Genomic DNA, 15,881 nt, shown 5'->3' with positions numbered 1-15,881 from the left:
CAAATCTTTATCTTATTGCATTGGTTATTTGAAAAGAGTGCTCCAAGGTTAAAGGGGAGACAAACTAATATACCTTGGGATAAAAAGGGGGTTTATTTTTCGGGAAAAAAAATATGAATCGCTGAAAATCCCGCATTCACTTACATGGGGAAAAGTGAGCCAGAATCAGTATATTCACCATACTCCTCCCCACCCATTCCTTCCCTCTGCCTCCACACCCATCCCTTCCCCTCACTCTGCCTCCCCACCCATCCCCTCATGCTGCCTCCCTACCCCTCCCGTCCCATCACGGTGCCTCCCCACTCCTCCCCTCCCGCTGCCTCCCCACCCCTTCCTTCACTCTGCCTCCCCGCTTAGAGGTGAGTGACTTCTCAAGTATCGGCTATCCTGCCAGACCATGCATGCATCATGGTTACAACAAAAAGAAACATCACCAACAAACATTTGCAAAATGTTTTTTTAATTATAATCTGTTACATGATATTGAAAATAGATTTCTTCATGAGTGATACGATCCTGGCAAATAGCAAGAATAACCATGTGGTTACATTTTGTGCGTTCCTTTGAGCTGTCTGCACACTGATTGCATCATTCAGGCATAAGACAACCCCTGAACTGGAGCAAAGATGACAGCAGGCTGGCCAACCATACCTCGTGGGAAACTAAAAATCAGGATGGAACTAAGTTGTGGCTCCAGCGACATCCCTTCAATTCAAGCAGCATGTCCCCAGAGTTCAGCTTACACTGCTGCTCCTTACGAGGTGGTGTGAACAAGACAAACCAAGCCAGAATTACATATGAACACACATGTAAATGTGGAGAGGCCGAATGGATAATTTGTTGCACAGCTTTGTCAATTTCTTCTGGATTCCAAGTGTCAAATGTTTGCTCTATTTTGTGGAGTTCAACATTTCATAAATCTTTTTCAAATACTTGCATCAACATTGACCCTATTTTCTCCGAGCTCCGAGCCAATTTTACGGTAAATTTTCTCGTCTCATGAATAACTCCCATTCTGATCAGCTGAGATTATATCAGCAATCCTTTGACCTCTTCACCTTACTAGGCCATTTTCTTTAGCAAATGTCAAAATTTCATGCTCTCAGTAGAGAATCTAAAAGTGCAATGCATGTGAAGATCTTTGAAACATACGTATTGGGGTTAAGTCCTACAACCTGTAGTAAGTGCAAACTGAGCATCATAGACGAGGAATCAAATTAGGCTGGGCCTTAACAAGCCACAAAATCAGAATGACTCGACCTTTGATGAGTCACATATTTTGAGTGGTCCTTTTGCATCACAGGTATGAATGACAATACGACCGTTTGCAGAGCGTCGCTTCTGCTGAAGCAGTTTCCATGGCAGAGATACAACCCTGAGCAAGGTGGACCACATGTGAGGCTGTGGTGGGTTAAACTCCACACCATCGAACTAGCAGTGGGAATCGCAGATATTGTTGATGAAATTAAAATGGTTATGAGGTGCACATTCATTAGACCATTAGTGGAACAAAATAGCATCTTTGGCCTGGAAATCAAGGAAAAAGTCTCTTAAAGGCACAAATACTCTGATAACAAACAGATATGTCCAAGATTTACAAGTAATTTGAAAAGTAATGCATCTGGCCCAGAAAAAGTAGCAATAATGTGAAAGAAAAAGTGTAAAAATAAGTGTGCTGCCACTTTGCTTTTGTTATACTGTATCACAGATAAATATATTTAGTAAGTAAATGCACATTAATGATTACCATGGTAAATTTCACCACTGCATATATAACCACATGGATGGCCCCAAAATGCATTAAAGTATTAATAAGCAACCTCAACACGATGCAAAATGATAGAGGAAAAGCACAGATCATCAGAGAAAAGGAAAAAAAAAAACTTCCTGGATGGAAATTTGAACCAAAACAAAGCATTTTGTTTGAAAAGGAAGATCTGACAAAAGTTCGCAACACACCAAGTCATTATGCTGAACGACTGAAGAAAGCAGAACAAAGACCTGTTCACCCAGACTACTCTCAAATGCAATGCAAAACAAATCTTACAATGTGTTTCTGGTCGTGATGCCCCCTCGTAATCTTGTGACCACCATCGTTTATATCAACTTGAAAATGTTATACAATCCACTTTTGGCTCTTTGCAGCATATCCAGGTGCATAATTGACCTCACCTGTTCCTGAAGGGATGGGAGAAGCTCTTCTAATTGGTCTGTCAGTGGATGTGTGTGTGTGTGTGTGTGTGTGTGTGTGTGTGTGTGTGTGTGTGTGTGTGTGTGTGTGTGTGTGTGTGTGTGTGTGTGTGTGTGTGTGTGTGTGTGTGTGTGTGTGTGTGAGAGAGAGTCCGCACACAGATCTAATTTCATAGAGATCGTTCATTCACAGATTTACTGTTATATGTCTACCCTGGTGAGGCTCTGCATTGTTGAATGCTCAGCCTTGTTTTCCAAATTGTTTGTGGTTTGTTAAATATGAAATAATGAGGTGAAAAATAATATCCCAAATTTTAAGCTTGTGAGACCAAATGCTTCAAGAGATCATTCGGCAATCACTGAAAACATGATGATGCCATAAACTTGAGGGACAAGCCTAAAGTGTAAAACGACTTGAGAACTCGTCTGATATCATCTTGGCAATCGCAAGTGATGAAGTAGCAGCTGGAGATGGAGCATTGCGAACATGAAGAAGACGACTAGAAAGTGCCCCTTTGCCACCATCAAAAACAAAGTCGTCCACCAGATTCCCAGCACGGTCCAGAGCTTGAGCCCTCACACCCGAAGGACCCCTGTAAAGTTTGTGCAGAGAATAATGTTTGCAAAAGACGTGGTTAATAAAGAATGATGTTGATGCATTCTTTGAACGACTCTTCCATGACAAACTCAAATAAATTCATACACTTTACAAGGTACAGTACTATTCACACTGCATGGCATAACCTACAATGAAAGCCAAAATATATCTTATCGTCTCTTTACATTATGCATTGTGAGCAGAGGTACCCACACTTGTACGGAATGAACTTAGAGTTTGGGAAAAGAGAGCCAGGTACGACGTATGACTCCAATTAATTTATCAGATATAATTTAACAGGCAATGATTAAGACAACATATAATTACAATTGAACAGGGAAAACAAGCATTATATGTATAAGTGGGAAAAAAATTACACACCGAGACAGGGACTCAAACCCAGGTCCTCTGGTGAACCGTACCAGTGCTCTGCCATCTAAGGTATCTGGGTAACCCACTTTGCTCCGTAAAGCTATTACTTTGGATGTGAAATTTGATGTGGTGAAACAGCATGAATGTGGGGAGCATCTTGTGGACACAAGCCACGTGCTCAGGCTACCTCCCTCGATGGTGAGCACAATTATCATTAAAGCCATAAAAACGAAGTTAAGTGCTGAAAGTGTGATCCCAGGAAGTGCTGTTAGAATTATGAAGCATAGAGATATGATCATGGAGAATAAGGAGAAACTCTTCAAGCATTTGGAACAAGGACCAAAAACAACACAATGTACCCATGAGTTTAATTTGATAATGATCCAGGCTTCTCTTTATACCTACTTTAGTTCTTTTTCAATCTCAATAGAGATCCAGGAAACTCCATCAGCAAGTAAAGAAACCCCACAAGCAACACATGAAACCAGCTAGGTATCTTCAGATAACTATGTCCTGTATCGATTTATTTTATTATTACATCTTAAGTACTGTGTTTAGTATGGTTATGTTAGGATGTGTTGACTTAGTGGTTAGGGTGTTAGCTTGGGACTTTAGGGTCCTGAGTTCAACCCCTGTCAGCAGATGAATTAAGACCAGGTGGGGTTGATTCAGCCTGTCATCCTTCCAAGGTTGGCAAAATGAGCACCAGTGTACTGGTAATAGGGGCACCTCATCAGTGGTGCCCCCTTACTTGGTAGTGGTGGCGATGCACCTTTGATTATTGACTTGCTGACTGATATTAAAAATCGGTATCTTCCGGGTGACGTAGAAAGATGAAATTTTTGCGTGCCGATGGACATCGAAGCAGGTACACTGGGAAAAACCACAGAATTGTAGGACAACATCCATAAATGAAACTATAAATAAATGAGAAACAAATAAATGAAAAACAAATTAATGAAAAAAATGCAGGTGAGCGACCCGAGACAATGGGGAAGCACGGTAATTTTGTGTGCCGATGGACATCGAAGCTGATACATCAGGAAAAATCACAGAACCATCAGAAAACATCCTTAAATGAAAATATAAAAGAAAATATTTCAAATGCAGGCGAGTGACCCAAGGCAATGGGGAAGCAGAGTTCATATGCTTACACAATGTGTAAGCATATACACATGTTCGTGGATATGTAATATATATATATATATATATATATATATATATATATATATATATATATTGTATAAATCACACGAGGTTTCCATACCGAAAGACATCTGCAGCTGTGATCTCGGGGATATATCGTTTTAGTTCCTTGACTTGTGCTGAGATGGAGATGCCACGATACATCTCACCGATCCCATACACAAGGTTTTTCAGTACCAGCTTCTGTAATCCACTGCATGGCAAAGTAAGTGCAGATTTAGAATGTAAAATGTTAGAAAGTGAAAGTGAATAAATGCACTTTCAAGGAGAAGACATTAAGACTTGGTGAATGAAGTAGGTTTAATAAAATAATATTCGGTAATATGACAAAAGGTCGATGGAAACAGTCATGAGAAGGGTCGACAAATTCCCTGTTCAAATAAGCTTTGTTCACAATTATGGAATGTGGTTCTTTAGAATAGTCTTTTATCTATATGGATACAACATGCGTAAGCCTACATTAGCCCCTTCACCTATTCAAAAAGTGCTGAACAAGGACAAAAGCCTAAGACAAAATGCAGCTGCAAATGAGAAGTCATCGAGTAAATCAGTTGAATAATCACCTCCACAGGAATCAATATGATAAATAGTGACATGAAACATGATGAAGAAAAATGTTTTAAAAATTTAAGATAAGATTACCAGAGTAAGATAATCTAAAAGAAAATAGAAAAGGTCAGCAATGGATAAGGATCACATGGATTAAATGTCCACTGCTTCACTATGATTGAAATGGTTGCTAACAAGTGGGTAAATAAATCATGCTGGTTTACACATTACAGGAAATGTAAAAGAACAGGGATTAAAAGTAGGAAAATCTTTGTCGATAGATTTGTGGGCTCTTTTTAATTAATTCATTTATTTATTTAACCGCCTTTCCATAAGGCTAATTTTTGTGTGCATTAAAATTGTAATTTTTCCCTGCTACCTCTCCAGATCCGTTTGTACACCACAGACGGGATGGTGTGTGACAGACACTTCCTGCGAGTCAGGATCTATGTAGCAATAGCTGGTGTGGCACATGGATACTGGTACCGTAACAATGAAGACATTTGTGTAGCAACAGGTGAATTTAGCATTATTGAGGGCACAGCCAAGCAGATGAAGCTAAAGATAACAGTACTTACATTTCCCATTCGATCAGAGCCAATGGACTGAATGTGTATAAAAAGTGGGACTTTTTATTTTGTCAAAATGTGCGGTTTGAAAGAACTTTGGGAGTGTTTTCTGGACGCTTAATCACAACATTATTAAAAGAGATGAAAATGTTGGATAGAGTTAAAGATATTAACAGAACATCAACTAGAAGGGCATTGATAGAGTGCATACCTCTGTCATGCAATGCCTGATCCACGAGAACATCAGACCAAATACATTTTTGAGATATCGTGCTATGTATCGTTTTTGGCCCTATCTTAATGGTGAAGAATCACTTAAAAAATTATAGTAGTTGGATCCGGATTTGGATCTTCACCAAAATCTAATCAGTTCGTCCTTGTCACACACCCAACCTGTCCACAAAATTTCTTCTGGATCCATCCACAACTTTATGAGATATCCTGCACACAAACAAGCTAACAAGCAAACAAACAAAAAAAAACAGACAAACAAACAAGAAGAAGATGTCGTGCAGAGCACGATAGTTGCAAAATCCATCAAATTTGGTCAAAAACAAATTTGACCTCAAAAATAAATTGGTGGTTGAATTCAATGACCAAATATGAAGCAACTCTTCAAATTTCAAGTCAATCGGATGAAAATTAACAAATTTAGAAATTTGTGCAGATGACAACAAATCCCAAGCACTCCACAAGTGTGGCCTGTATGGTAGGGCAGCAAGAAGGAAGCCATTATTCAAAAAGGCCCACCTTGAGTCCCATTTGAGGAATGCAAAAAAAAACAATCTGGAGATTCTGAAGTCATGTGGCAAAAGGTTTTGTGGTCTGATGAAACCAAGATGGAACTTTTTGGCCTAAATGCAAAACGTTGCATTTGGTGCAAACCCAACACAGCACATCAACCAAAGAACAACATCCCTACTGTGAAGCATGGTGGTGACAGTATCATGTTATGGGGATGTTTCTCATCAGCAGGGACTGGGGCACTTGTCAGGATAGAAGGGAAAATGGATGGAGTAAAATACAGAAATATCAGAGGAAATCCTGCTATCCTCTGCAAGAAAGCTGAAATTGGAATGGACGTTCACCTTTCAACATGATAATAACCCGAAGCACACAGCCAAAGCTACACTGGAGTGGCTAAAGGCCCAGTCACACCTTGACGTTTTAGCCAGGAATGGCTACGTATAAAAATGCACGTAAAACGTTGGCGTACGCTGAAGTTTTGAGCTTTTTTTTAAGTTTTGGTAGTATTCATAACGTGTTGGTCGTATGCATAACGTATTAGTAACGGGCACAGAACGTTTCGTTGTGTTAAAGATAACTTATACCAACGAATGCTTAGCCTGTTGTCGGCGTTCACAACCTATGCCCAACGATACTTTAACTTAGTCATAGCGCGCTGCACGTATCGCCGACGAACTCGTGGCGTTCTCTGTTAAACACCTGCCGCACGCAGATTTAAATCATAACCGCCTGAAAATTGGAAGCATCAACATCGCAGTCACACCTTGACGATTTAGCCAGCGTATGCCGACCTATGAAAAATGTGTCTAAAACGCTGGGACACGTCGAATACGGTATGGGTAAGTTGTGTATACGTTAGCAGCACGATGAAAAACAATGAAGTATGCTGGCATATTACGTGGTACGTCTAGTACGTCGTGAAATTTCAAGCATGCTGAAAATTTTACGACGTACTCGACGTATGGCTCACAAGTTCCGCATACGCTGGCATAAGTTCTCGGCACGCTCCGCAATCGTTTACACACGTCGGCCACACATTACTTGTAAGTTACTCATACGTCAAAACACGTCTAGGTAATGTTTAGCAGACCCGAAACTGAATTTTTAACCTACGAGTAACGTGCTTTGAACCTATTAGTAGCGTGCTTTGAACCTATGAGTAAGGTGCTCTGAACCTATGTTTAAAGCATCTCAAACGCACATTGGCGTATGTAGACAAATTTGATTGACGTCTTCCGGACGACCACAGAACTTACTGAACGTGTTTCTAACTTACAGCTACCGTATAATGGCGTATTGGCAGCGTTTAGGGGAATTGGTATATAAAAATGGGGTTCACAAGAGGAACCCGTCAGTGTTCCAGACTCCATGTTGAGGAGATGTCAATGTCAGTAGCAGTAGTAGTAGTAGTAGTAGTTCGAGAGAATTTAGTGATGTCGATGTTATTAGTAGTAGTAGTAGTAGTTCGAGAGAATTTAGTGATGTCGATGTTAGTAGTAGTAGTAGCAGTAGTAGTACTTCGAGAGAATTTAGTGATGTCGATGTTGGTAGTAGTAGTAGTACTTCGAGAGAATTTAGTGATGTCGATGTTGGTAGTAGTTCGAGAGAATTTATGTTGTCAATGTTAGTAGTAGTAGTATTAGTATTAGTAGTAGCAGAAGTAGTTCGAGAGAATTTAGGGATGTCGATGTTGGTAGTAGTAGTAGCAGTAGTAGTACTTCGAGAGAATTTAGTGATGTCGATGTTGGTAGTAGTAGTAGTACTTCGAGAGAATTTAGTGATGTCGATGTTGGTAGTAGTAGTAGTACTTCGAGAGAATTTAGTGATGTCGATGTTGGTAGTAGTAGTAGTAGTTCGAGAGAATTTAGTGTTGTCAATGTTAGTAGTAGTAGTATTAGTATTAGTAGTAGCAGAAGTAGTTCGAGAGAATTTAGGGATGTCGATGTTGGTAGTAGTAGTAGTAGTAGTAGTAGAAGTTCGAGAGAATTTAGTGATGTTGATGTTATTAGTCGTAGTAGTAGTAGTTGGAGAGAATTTACTGATGTCGATGTTGGTAGTAGTAATAGTAGTAGTCGCACTTTCAAGTAACGTGTTGCAAAGTGTGAACAACATTCGTGTAGCATGCTTACAAAACGTTACTCATAGGTTAGAAATAAGTTTCAGGTACGCTAAACATTACCTCCACGTGTTTCGACTTATGAGTAACTTACAAGTAACATGTTTCAACATGTCAACGATCGCATAACGTGCTTACAGCTTATGGCCAGCGTAGCGGAACGTGTGAGTCATACGCTGGCATACGTCGTAAAATTTCAAGCATGAAAAAATTCGAGGAAAACCCAAAAGTTCAACGTTTAAAGCCAGCGTACAACGACGTATGGCAATGTTTTTCAGCGTGCTCTCAATGTTATCAAAACTTACCCATAACGTATTCGACGTGTGCCAGCGTTTTAGACAAATTTTCCAAAAATCGGCATAAGCTGGCTAAAACGTCAAGGTGTGACTGGGCCTTTAGGAACAATAAGATAAATATCCTTGAGTGCCCCAGTCAGAGCCCTGACCTAAATCCAAATGAAAATCTGTGGCATGACTTGAAGATTGCTGTCCATCAACACTCCCCATGCAAGTTGACTGAGCTTGAACAGTTTTGTACAGAAGAATGGACAAATATTGCCCAATCAAGGTGTACAAAGTTAGTGGAGACCTTTCCCAACAGATTCACAGCTGTAATTGCTGCCAAAGGTGCTTCCACCATGTATTAACTCAGGGGAGTGGACACTTATCTAACCAAGATATTCTGGTTTTATATTTTTAATTAATTTTCTGAAATGTGCAGAATTTGTTTTTCAGTTGGAAGTTGTGGGTTGTGATGTGTAAATAAAAGGTGGGAAAAGTCTGATTTAATGGAATTTAATTCCAGCTTACAAGGCAACAATAGGTGAAAATTTTGAAAAGGGGGTGGAGGCTTTCTACAGGCACTGAAGGTTATAAGATTTTCATTAGAATCTCTTTTTTTTTTGTGCACCTTGTCGAGGCTCGTATGAGAGCTAAAACACAACGCACAGCAAGGGGGGCATGAGACAAGAGTGGCGGGAGTGGGAGGGACAAAACAGTGGGGAACAGAGACATTAGGAGATCTGTGGAAGGGAGAGGGATGGGACGGAGAACATGGGGAAGAGAAGATGGACATTACAGGGACTTTCAGGAAGGAAAGCAGGGGAATTGAAGGAAGTGGGCTTGGGTGGATTATTGGGGGTAGAAAAGATCGAGGATTTGGATTTGGATTTGGATAAGAGGTGGTGGTGAACAGCTGTTTTGAAAGCCTGGAGGGAAGAATGGGAAAGAATAGAGTGAGGGAGTTTATTCCAAAGGCGGGAAAAAAATAGGAATGAAAGAGTGAAGGTGAGCAGCGATTCGTAATTTTGGTAGTTTTACCAGAAGGGGGTTGTTGGCGGACCTTGAGCGCCCTGCGGAAATGTGGTGGGGAGCCTGTATGGAAAGATCTGAAAGGTTAGGAGAAGGCCCCGGATATTTGAGGTCCACACTTTTAATGAAGAGGTAGGGGAGGTGGCTTTGGGTGCAGGGGGTGGGGGGAGAGGGTAGGACAAGGGACAAAGGGGGGGAGATAAGGAGGGTTGTTGAAAGAGTGTGGGGAATTGCAGAATAGCTAGGGGAGGGGCCGAATGAGAAGGAGAAAAGGCTCTGTGGTGCTGGGGGAAAGGAGGGGGGACAAGACAGGAGGAAGAATGCAGTTGAGGATTTGAGGAGGTGGAGTGAAGAGATGGAGGTGAGAGGGCAGTGGAGGGAGGCAGCTTGGTGGATGAGAGGGGGGGCAACTTTGAGAAGGATGAGTGAGGGGGATGAAAGGTGGGAGAAAGGTGAGGGGGGAATTTTTGAGAGAGGTGAGAGGGAGGCTTGGAGGGAGAAGAGTGGGATGGTTGCTTTGAGAGTGAGATGGCACTGAAGTTGGACAAAAAAGAATGGGTGATGGAAAGCGAACATTCATAGCAAACTGGGGTTTTTTTTTTAAGTTTTAGGTCAGAGATGTGATTTAACACAATTCTTGATGGATCCAATAAGGGCGAATTCAGAGAATAGAGAGAAGAAACGCTGTACCAGTTGGATTTTTTTAGGCAAGGTATGAAGGAAAGGTCAAAATGAGAGCAGTCTTTTAAAATAGCAGAAGAGTAGTGCATTATGAAACAGTAAAGAGTACCACATGTGTCAAAGAGGAAGATGAAGCATTATAAGATCGTTTTTGTTATCTATCTATAATTCCAGCAATGTGTGTGTGTGTATGTGTGTGTGTGTGTGTGTGTGTGTGTGTGTGTGTGTGTGTGTGTGTGTGTGTGTGTGTGTGTGTGTGTGTGTGTGTGTGTGTGTGTGTGTGTGTGTGTGTGTGTGTGTGTGTGTGACCGCTGTTTCTCGACAACCATTGGTCCGATCAAATTGAAACTTGCCAGATATATTGCTGGGGACCTGAGGATGTGCCTTTTCAAGGTTTGATATTAATCGTACAAGTGCTTCCCAAGTTATGGCTATTTATTTACCAAACCAATGGGAAGACACGTTGTTGCGTGGGCGTGACCGATGGGGAAGGGAAGCACAGCCGCGTTCCCCATTACGGGTTGCAACGTAGGGCTTCCGGATAATGATGACTTTGTGTATTCTAATAATTTCTCTATTTCTTATGCGCATTTATAGATAAACACAATGCCCCAAGTTATGATCGTTTTCATATTAGACGGTGTATAAATTTTGGGAACATCAGAGTGCTGGTATGTTCCGAACCAGGAAGTAAATTTTTTCTCTCTCTTCTCTTCTCTTTTTGTTTTTCCTTGCCACGACATTGCGAAAAGGTAAAATACGTTGGCGCTAATTGAATAATTGGGTATTAAAAATAAATTGCGAATAATCGTAACTGCGAATAATATCGAACTTCCAGGTCACGCACGTACGGGCACGTGAGAGCGAAGAAACGGCCTGTGTGGTTTATTTATTTATTATTATTATTATTATTTTTATTTTTTTATGGGCACGTGCTAGTTATTATTAATGTTTGAGAGAGTTTTCAACAGATTAGGTCATGGAAGTGTTGTAGAAAAAAATTGAGGAAGAAAAGGAGGAAGAAAAGAGGAAGAAGAAGAAGAAGAAGAAGCAGAATCGGGAGAAGGTTCACGTATTGTTGTTGTTTTTTTTTGTTTTTTTTTTGAGAAAAGAAATAAAGATTAGTTTGGAGAATGGGGGACGTTAGGAAAGTCGGGAGGATAGAAATTGAAGGTAATGGGGAGAAAAAAAACGATCGAACACCGAGGGGAACCGGTAGGCCTTAAGCCGAGGCCAAGGCCTAGGCCTCAAACACCCGGTAGGAACATCGACAAAAAAACTCACAAAATAGCACGATTTTTGAAACAAAACCGAACTTGGAACACACAGTAACATGTAGGTGAGAAAATGAAACAGTTAAAACGGAAAAAATAACGACCGGAAACAACTGTGAGAACGTCAGTAGAGAGCTCCGAAAGAGACCTCTCATCGCTCCAAACCCGGAACCGGAAGAGTGAACCTGGGTGAGTGAATGAATGGAGGTGAAGAGAGTGAACCTGAGTGAGGGAATGAATGGAGGTGAAGAGAGTGAACCTGAGTGAGTGAATGAATTGAGGTGAGAGTAAACCTGGGTGAGTAAATGAATTGAGGTGAGAGAGTGAACCTGGGTGAGTGAATGAATTGAGGTGAGAGAGTGAACCTGGGTGAGTGAGTGAATGGAGGTGAGAGAGTGAACCTGGGTGAGTGAATGAATTGAGGTGAGTGAATGAATTGGGGTGAGAGAGTGAACCTGGGTGAGTGAATGAATTGAGGTGAGTGAGTGAACCTGGGTGAGAGAGTGAACTTGGGTGAGTGAATGAATTGAGCTGAGAGAGTGAACCTGGGTGAGTGAATGAATGGTGGTGAAGAGAGTGAACCTGGGAGAGTGAATGAATTGAGGTGAGAGAGTGAACCTGGGTGAGTGAGTGAACCTGAGTGAGTGAGTGAATGGAGGTGAGTGAGTGAATGGAGGTGAGTGAGTGAATGGAGGTGAGAGAGTGAATTTTGGTGAGCGAATGGAGGTGAGTGAGTGAATGGAGGTGAGTGAGTGAATGGAGGTGAGTGAGTGAATGGAGGTGAGTGAGTGAATGGAGGTGAGTCAGTGAATGGAGGTGAGTCAGTGAACCTGGTTGAGTGAATAAATTGAGGTGAGCGAGTGAACCTGGGTGAGTGAGTGAATTGAGGTGAGTGAGTGAATTGAGGTGAGTGAGTGAATTGAGGCGAGAGAGTGAATTGAGGCGAGAGAGTGAATTGAGGCGAGAGAGTGAATTGAGGCGAGTGATTGAATGTAGGTGAGAGAGTGAACCGAGGTGAGTGAATAAATTGAGGTGAGTGAGTGAATTGAGGTGAGTGAATGAATTGAGGTGAGAGAGTGAATTGAGGCGAGTGATTGAATGGAGGTGAGAGAGTGAACCTGGGTGAGAGAGTGAACTGGGTGAGTGAATTAATGGAGGTGAGAGTGAACCTGCGTGAGTGAATGAATGGAGGTGAGAGAGTGAACCTGGGTGAGTGAATGAATGGAGGTGAGAGAGTGAACCTGGGTGAGTGAATGAATTGAGGTGAGTGAGTGAATTGAGGTGAGAGCGTGAATTGAGGCGAGAGCGTGAATGGAGGTGAGAGAGTGAACCTGGGTGAGAGAGTGAATTGAGGTGAGAGAGTGAACTGGGTGAGTGAATGAATGGAGGTCAGAGAGTGAACCTGGGTGAGAGAGTGAATTGATGTGAGAGAGTGAACTGGGTGAGTGAATGAATTGAGGTGAGAGAGTGAACCTGGGTGAGAGAGTGAACCTGGGTGAGAGAGTGAATTGAGGTGAGAGAGTGAACTGGGTGAGTGAATGAATGGAGGTGAGAGAGTGAACCTGGGTGAGTTAATGAATGGAGGTGAGAGAGTGAACCTGGGTGAGAGAGTGAATTGAGGTGAGAGAGTGAACCTGGGTGAGTGAATGAATGGAGGTGAGAGAGTGAACCTGGGTGAGTGAATGAATGGAGGTGAGAGAGTGAATTGAGGTGAGAGAGTGAATTGAGGTGAGAGAGTGAATTTAGGTGAGAGAGAGTGAACCTGAGTGAGAGAGTGAACCTGGGTGAGTGAGTGAATGGAGGTGAGTGAATGAATTGAGATGAGAGAGTGAATTTAGGTGAGAGAGTGAATTTGGGTGAGAGAGAGTGAACCTGAGTGAGAGAGTGAACCTGGGTGAGAGAGTGAATTGAGGTGAGTGAGTGAATGGAGGTGAGTGAGTGAATGGAGGTGAGAGAGTGAATTGAGATGAGTGAGTGAATTTAGGTGAGTGAGTGAACCAATGTTCTCTTGAAGAATCCAATGATGCTGCTAAAGGCCCAGTCACACCTTGACGTTTTAGCCAGCAATGGCAACGTATTAAAATGTATGTAAAACGCTGGCTTACGTTGAACTTTTGATGTTTTTTTTTTAAAGATTCGGACGTATTCATAACGACTTGGTCTAATGCATAACGTATTAGTAACGGACACAGAACATTTCGTTGTGTTATCAATAACTTATACCAACGAATGCTGAACCTGTTGTCGGCCTTCACAACCTATGCTCAACGATAGTCTAACTTATGCATAGCGCTGCACGCATCGCCGACGATGACGTGGCGTAGGTTATGAAAAGGCTGCCGCACAACGATTCAAATCATAACCGCCGCAGAAATGGAAGTGTCAACATCGCAGTCACACCTTGGCGATCTTGCCAGCGTATGCCGACCTCTGAAAAATGCGTCTAAAACGCTGGCGCACGTCGAATACGGTATGGGTAAGTTTGGTATACGTGAATAGAACACTAAAGTACGCTATCATACGTCGTACTAAATGGAGTACGTCTTGTAATTTTAAACATGTTGAAAATTTTACGACGTACTAGGCGTATGACACACGCTCCGCATGCGATGGGAATAAGTTGTACGCACGTCACGCGATCGTTGACACACAGACACACGTTACTCGTAAGTTACTCATAAGTCGAAACACGTCAAGGTAATGGTTAGCGTCAGTGTTCCAGACTCCCGGTTTTTTTTTTCTTCGGTATGACAGTGTTCAGTGTACAGTGCGGTTATGATTTAAATCGTTGAGCGGCAGCCTATTAATTATATTATAACCGCATTAGAAATCGAAGTGTCAAAATCACCATCATACCGAAGGAAGGAAGAAAAAAACAAACAAACAAAAAAAAAAAAACCAGGGAGTCTGAAACACTGACGCAAACCATTACCTTGATGTGTTTCGACTTATGAGCACCTTACAAGTAACGTGTGTGGACGTGTGTCACTGATCGCGTAACGTGAGTACAACACGTTACTCATAGGTTAGAAATAAGTTTTGGGTATGTTAAACATGACCCCGAGGTGTTTCGACTTATGAGTAACTTACAAGTAACGTGTGTCGACGTGTGTCAACGATCGCGTGACGTGCTTACAACTTATGGCCAGCGTAGCGGAACTTGTGAGTCATACGCTGGCATAAGTCTTAAAATTTCAAGCATGGAAAATTTGAGGACAACCGAAAAGTACAACGTTTAAAGCCAGCGTACAACAACGTATGGCAGTGTTTTTCAGCGTGCTCTCAATGTTATCAAAACTTACCCATAACTTATTCGACGTGTACCAGCGTTTTACACAAATTTTCCAAAAATCGGCATAAGCTGTATAAAACTAAAAAAAATATATAACGAAGGTAATACAGAAGGTATACATTTTTCAGTCGGTCTGAGTTGGAGTTAAATTTGCATCGATTGTATCGATAGAGTTATATAGTTACCAGATGGCCCACTGGAGCTACTTCCTGTAAACCGACTCTACCCCTTCAACGATTTCTCCTTTTTCCCATTCATTTACTCCACCACACTGACCGAGCCCTTGACCTTGAATGCACCCAACTAGGCTACGTCGGATTCTATTTTTTCCGCGATCGATATACCCGAAGGCTCAATTAATATTGATTTTATTGATTTTATTGATTTTGACCAAATTTCTACACAATTGTTAAAAGTATATAACCAGTTTTTTTCGATCCTTGTGGAGGATCTCTCAATCTTACTCACGTTGTTGTTCTTCATCTTCTTCTTGTGGAGATTTTTGTTTCACAGCCTACAGTTTTCATCGAAACAACCTGAAACCTGGAATATACATGTAAAAATTCCCCGCACAGACAGTAACCATCTCCGATTTTGAAAATTCCTCCAAGAGAAAAAGTTATGACGTCAAAATATCTCCGCTAATGGGAATCACCTAAAAAATTATCTCCGAAACTAGGCAAGCTTTTTGAATTCTGTTTGCGGGAAATGAACAGGGCATTAGCAGAGATTAATTACCGCACATACGATAAATTATTATGACGTCATATCAATTTTTATGACGTCATTCCTATTTTTTGATATTTTTTTGTTTCACAACCCAGAGTGTTCATCAGATCTTGGTGAATCTTTCCATGTATATGCAGAAAGCCCACCCGCAGACAGTAACCATCTCCGATTTTGGAAATTCTTCCTAGAAAAAAAGTTGACGTCATAATATCGCCGCTAATGGAAATCGCCTATACCACTATCTCCGA

At 41.5% G+C, this 15,881-nt stretch overlaps 1 protein-coding gene across 2 annotated transcripts in view; it reads right to left on the bottom strand.

Annotated features, from left to right (window-relative positions):
* Positions 1-443: 443 nt before the first annotated feature.
* Positions 444-15,881, bottom strand: part of L2HGDH (L-2-hydroxyglutarate dehydrogenase) — a 55,709-nt gene continuing 40,271 nt past the window's right edge. For both annotated transcript variants that reach the window (XM_085862103.1, XM_085862112.1), the window contains exons 10-11: positions 4,428-4,559; positions 444-2,783 (exon numbers count right to left, since the gene is read on the bottom strand). In XM_085862103.1, coding sequence (XP_085718229.1) covers positions 2,588-2,783; positions 4,428-4,559 — 328 coding nt within the window. In that variant the 3' untranslated portion in view covers positions 444-2,587. The remainder of the gene's footprint in view (positions 2,784-4,427; positions 4,560-15,881) is intronic.

The sequence above is a fragment of the Eptatretus burgeri genome, chromosome 2 (assembly GCF_056783735.1).
Source record: "Eptatretus burgeri isolate ZD-2024b chromosome 2, Ebu_testis_v1, whole genome shotgun sequence".
Lineage (NCBI taxonomy): Eukaryota > Metazoa > Chordata > Myxini > Myxiniformes > Myxinidae > Eptatretus > Eptatretus burgeri.
The sequence above is the reverse complement of the archived record's forward strand: the minus strand, read 5'-3'. Positions and strand labels throughout refer to the sequence as shown.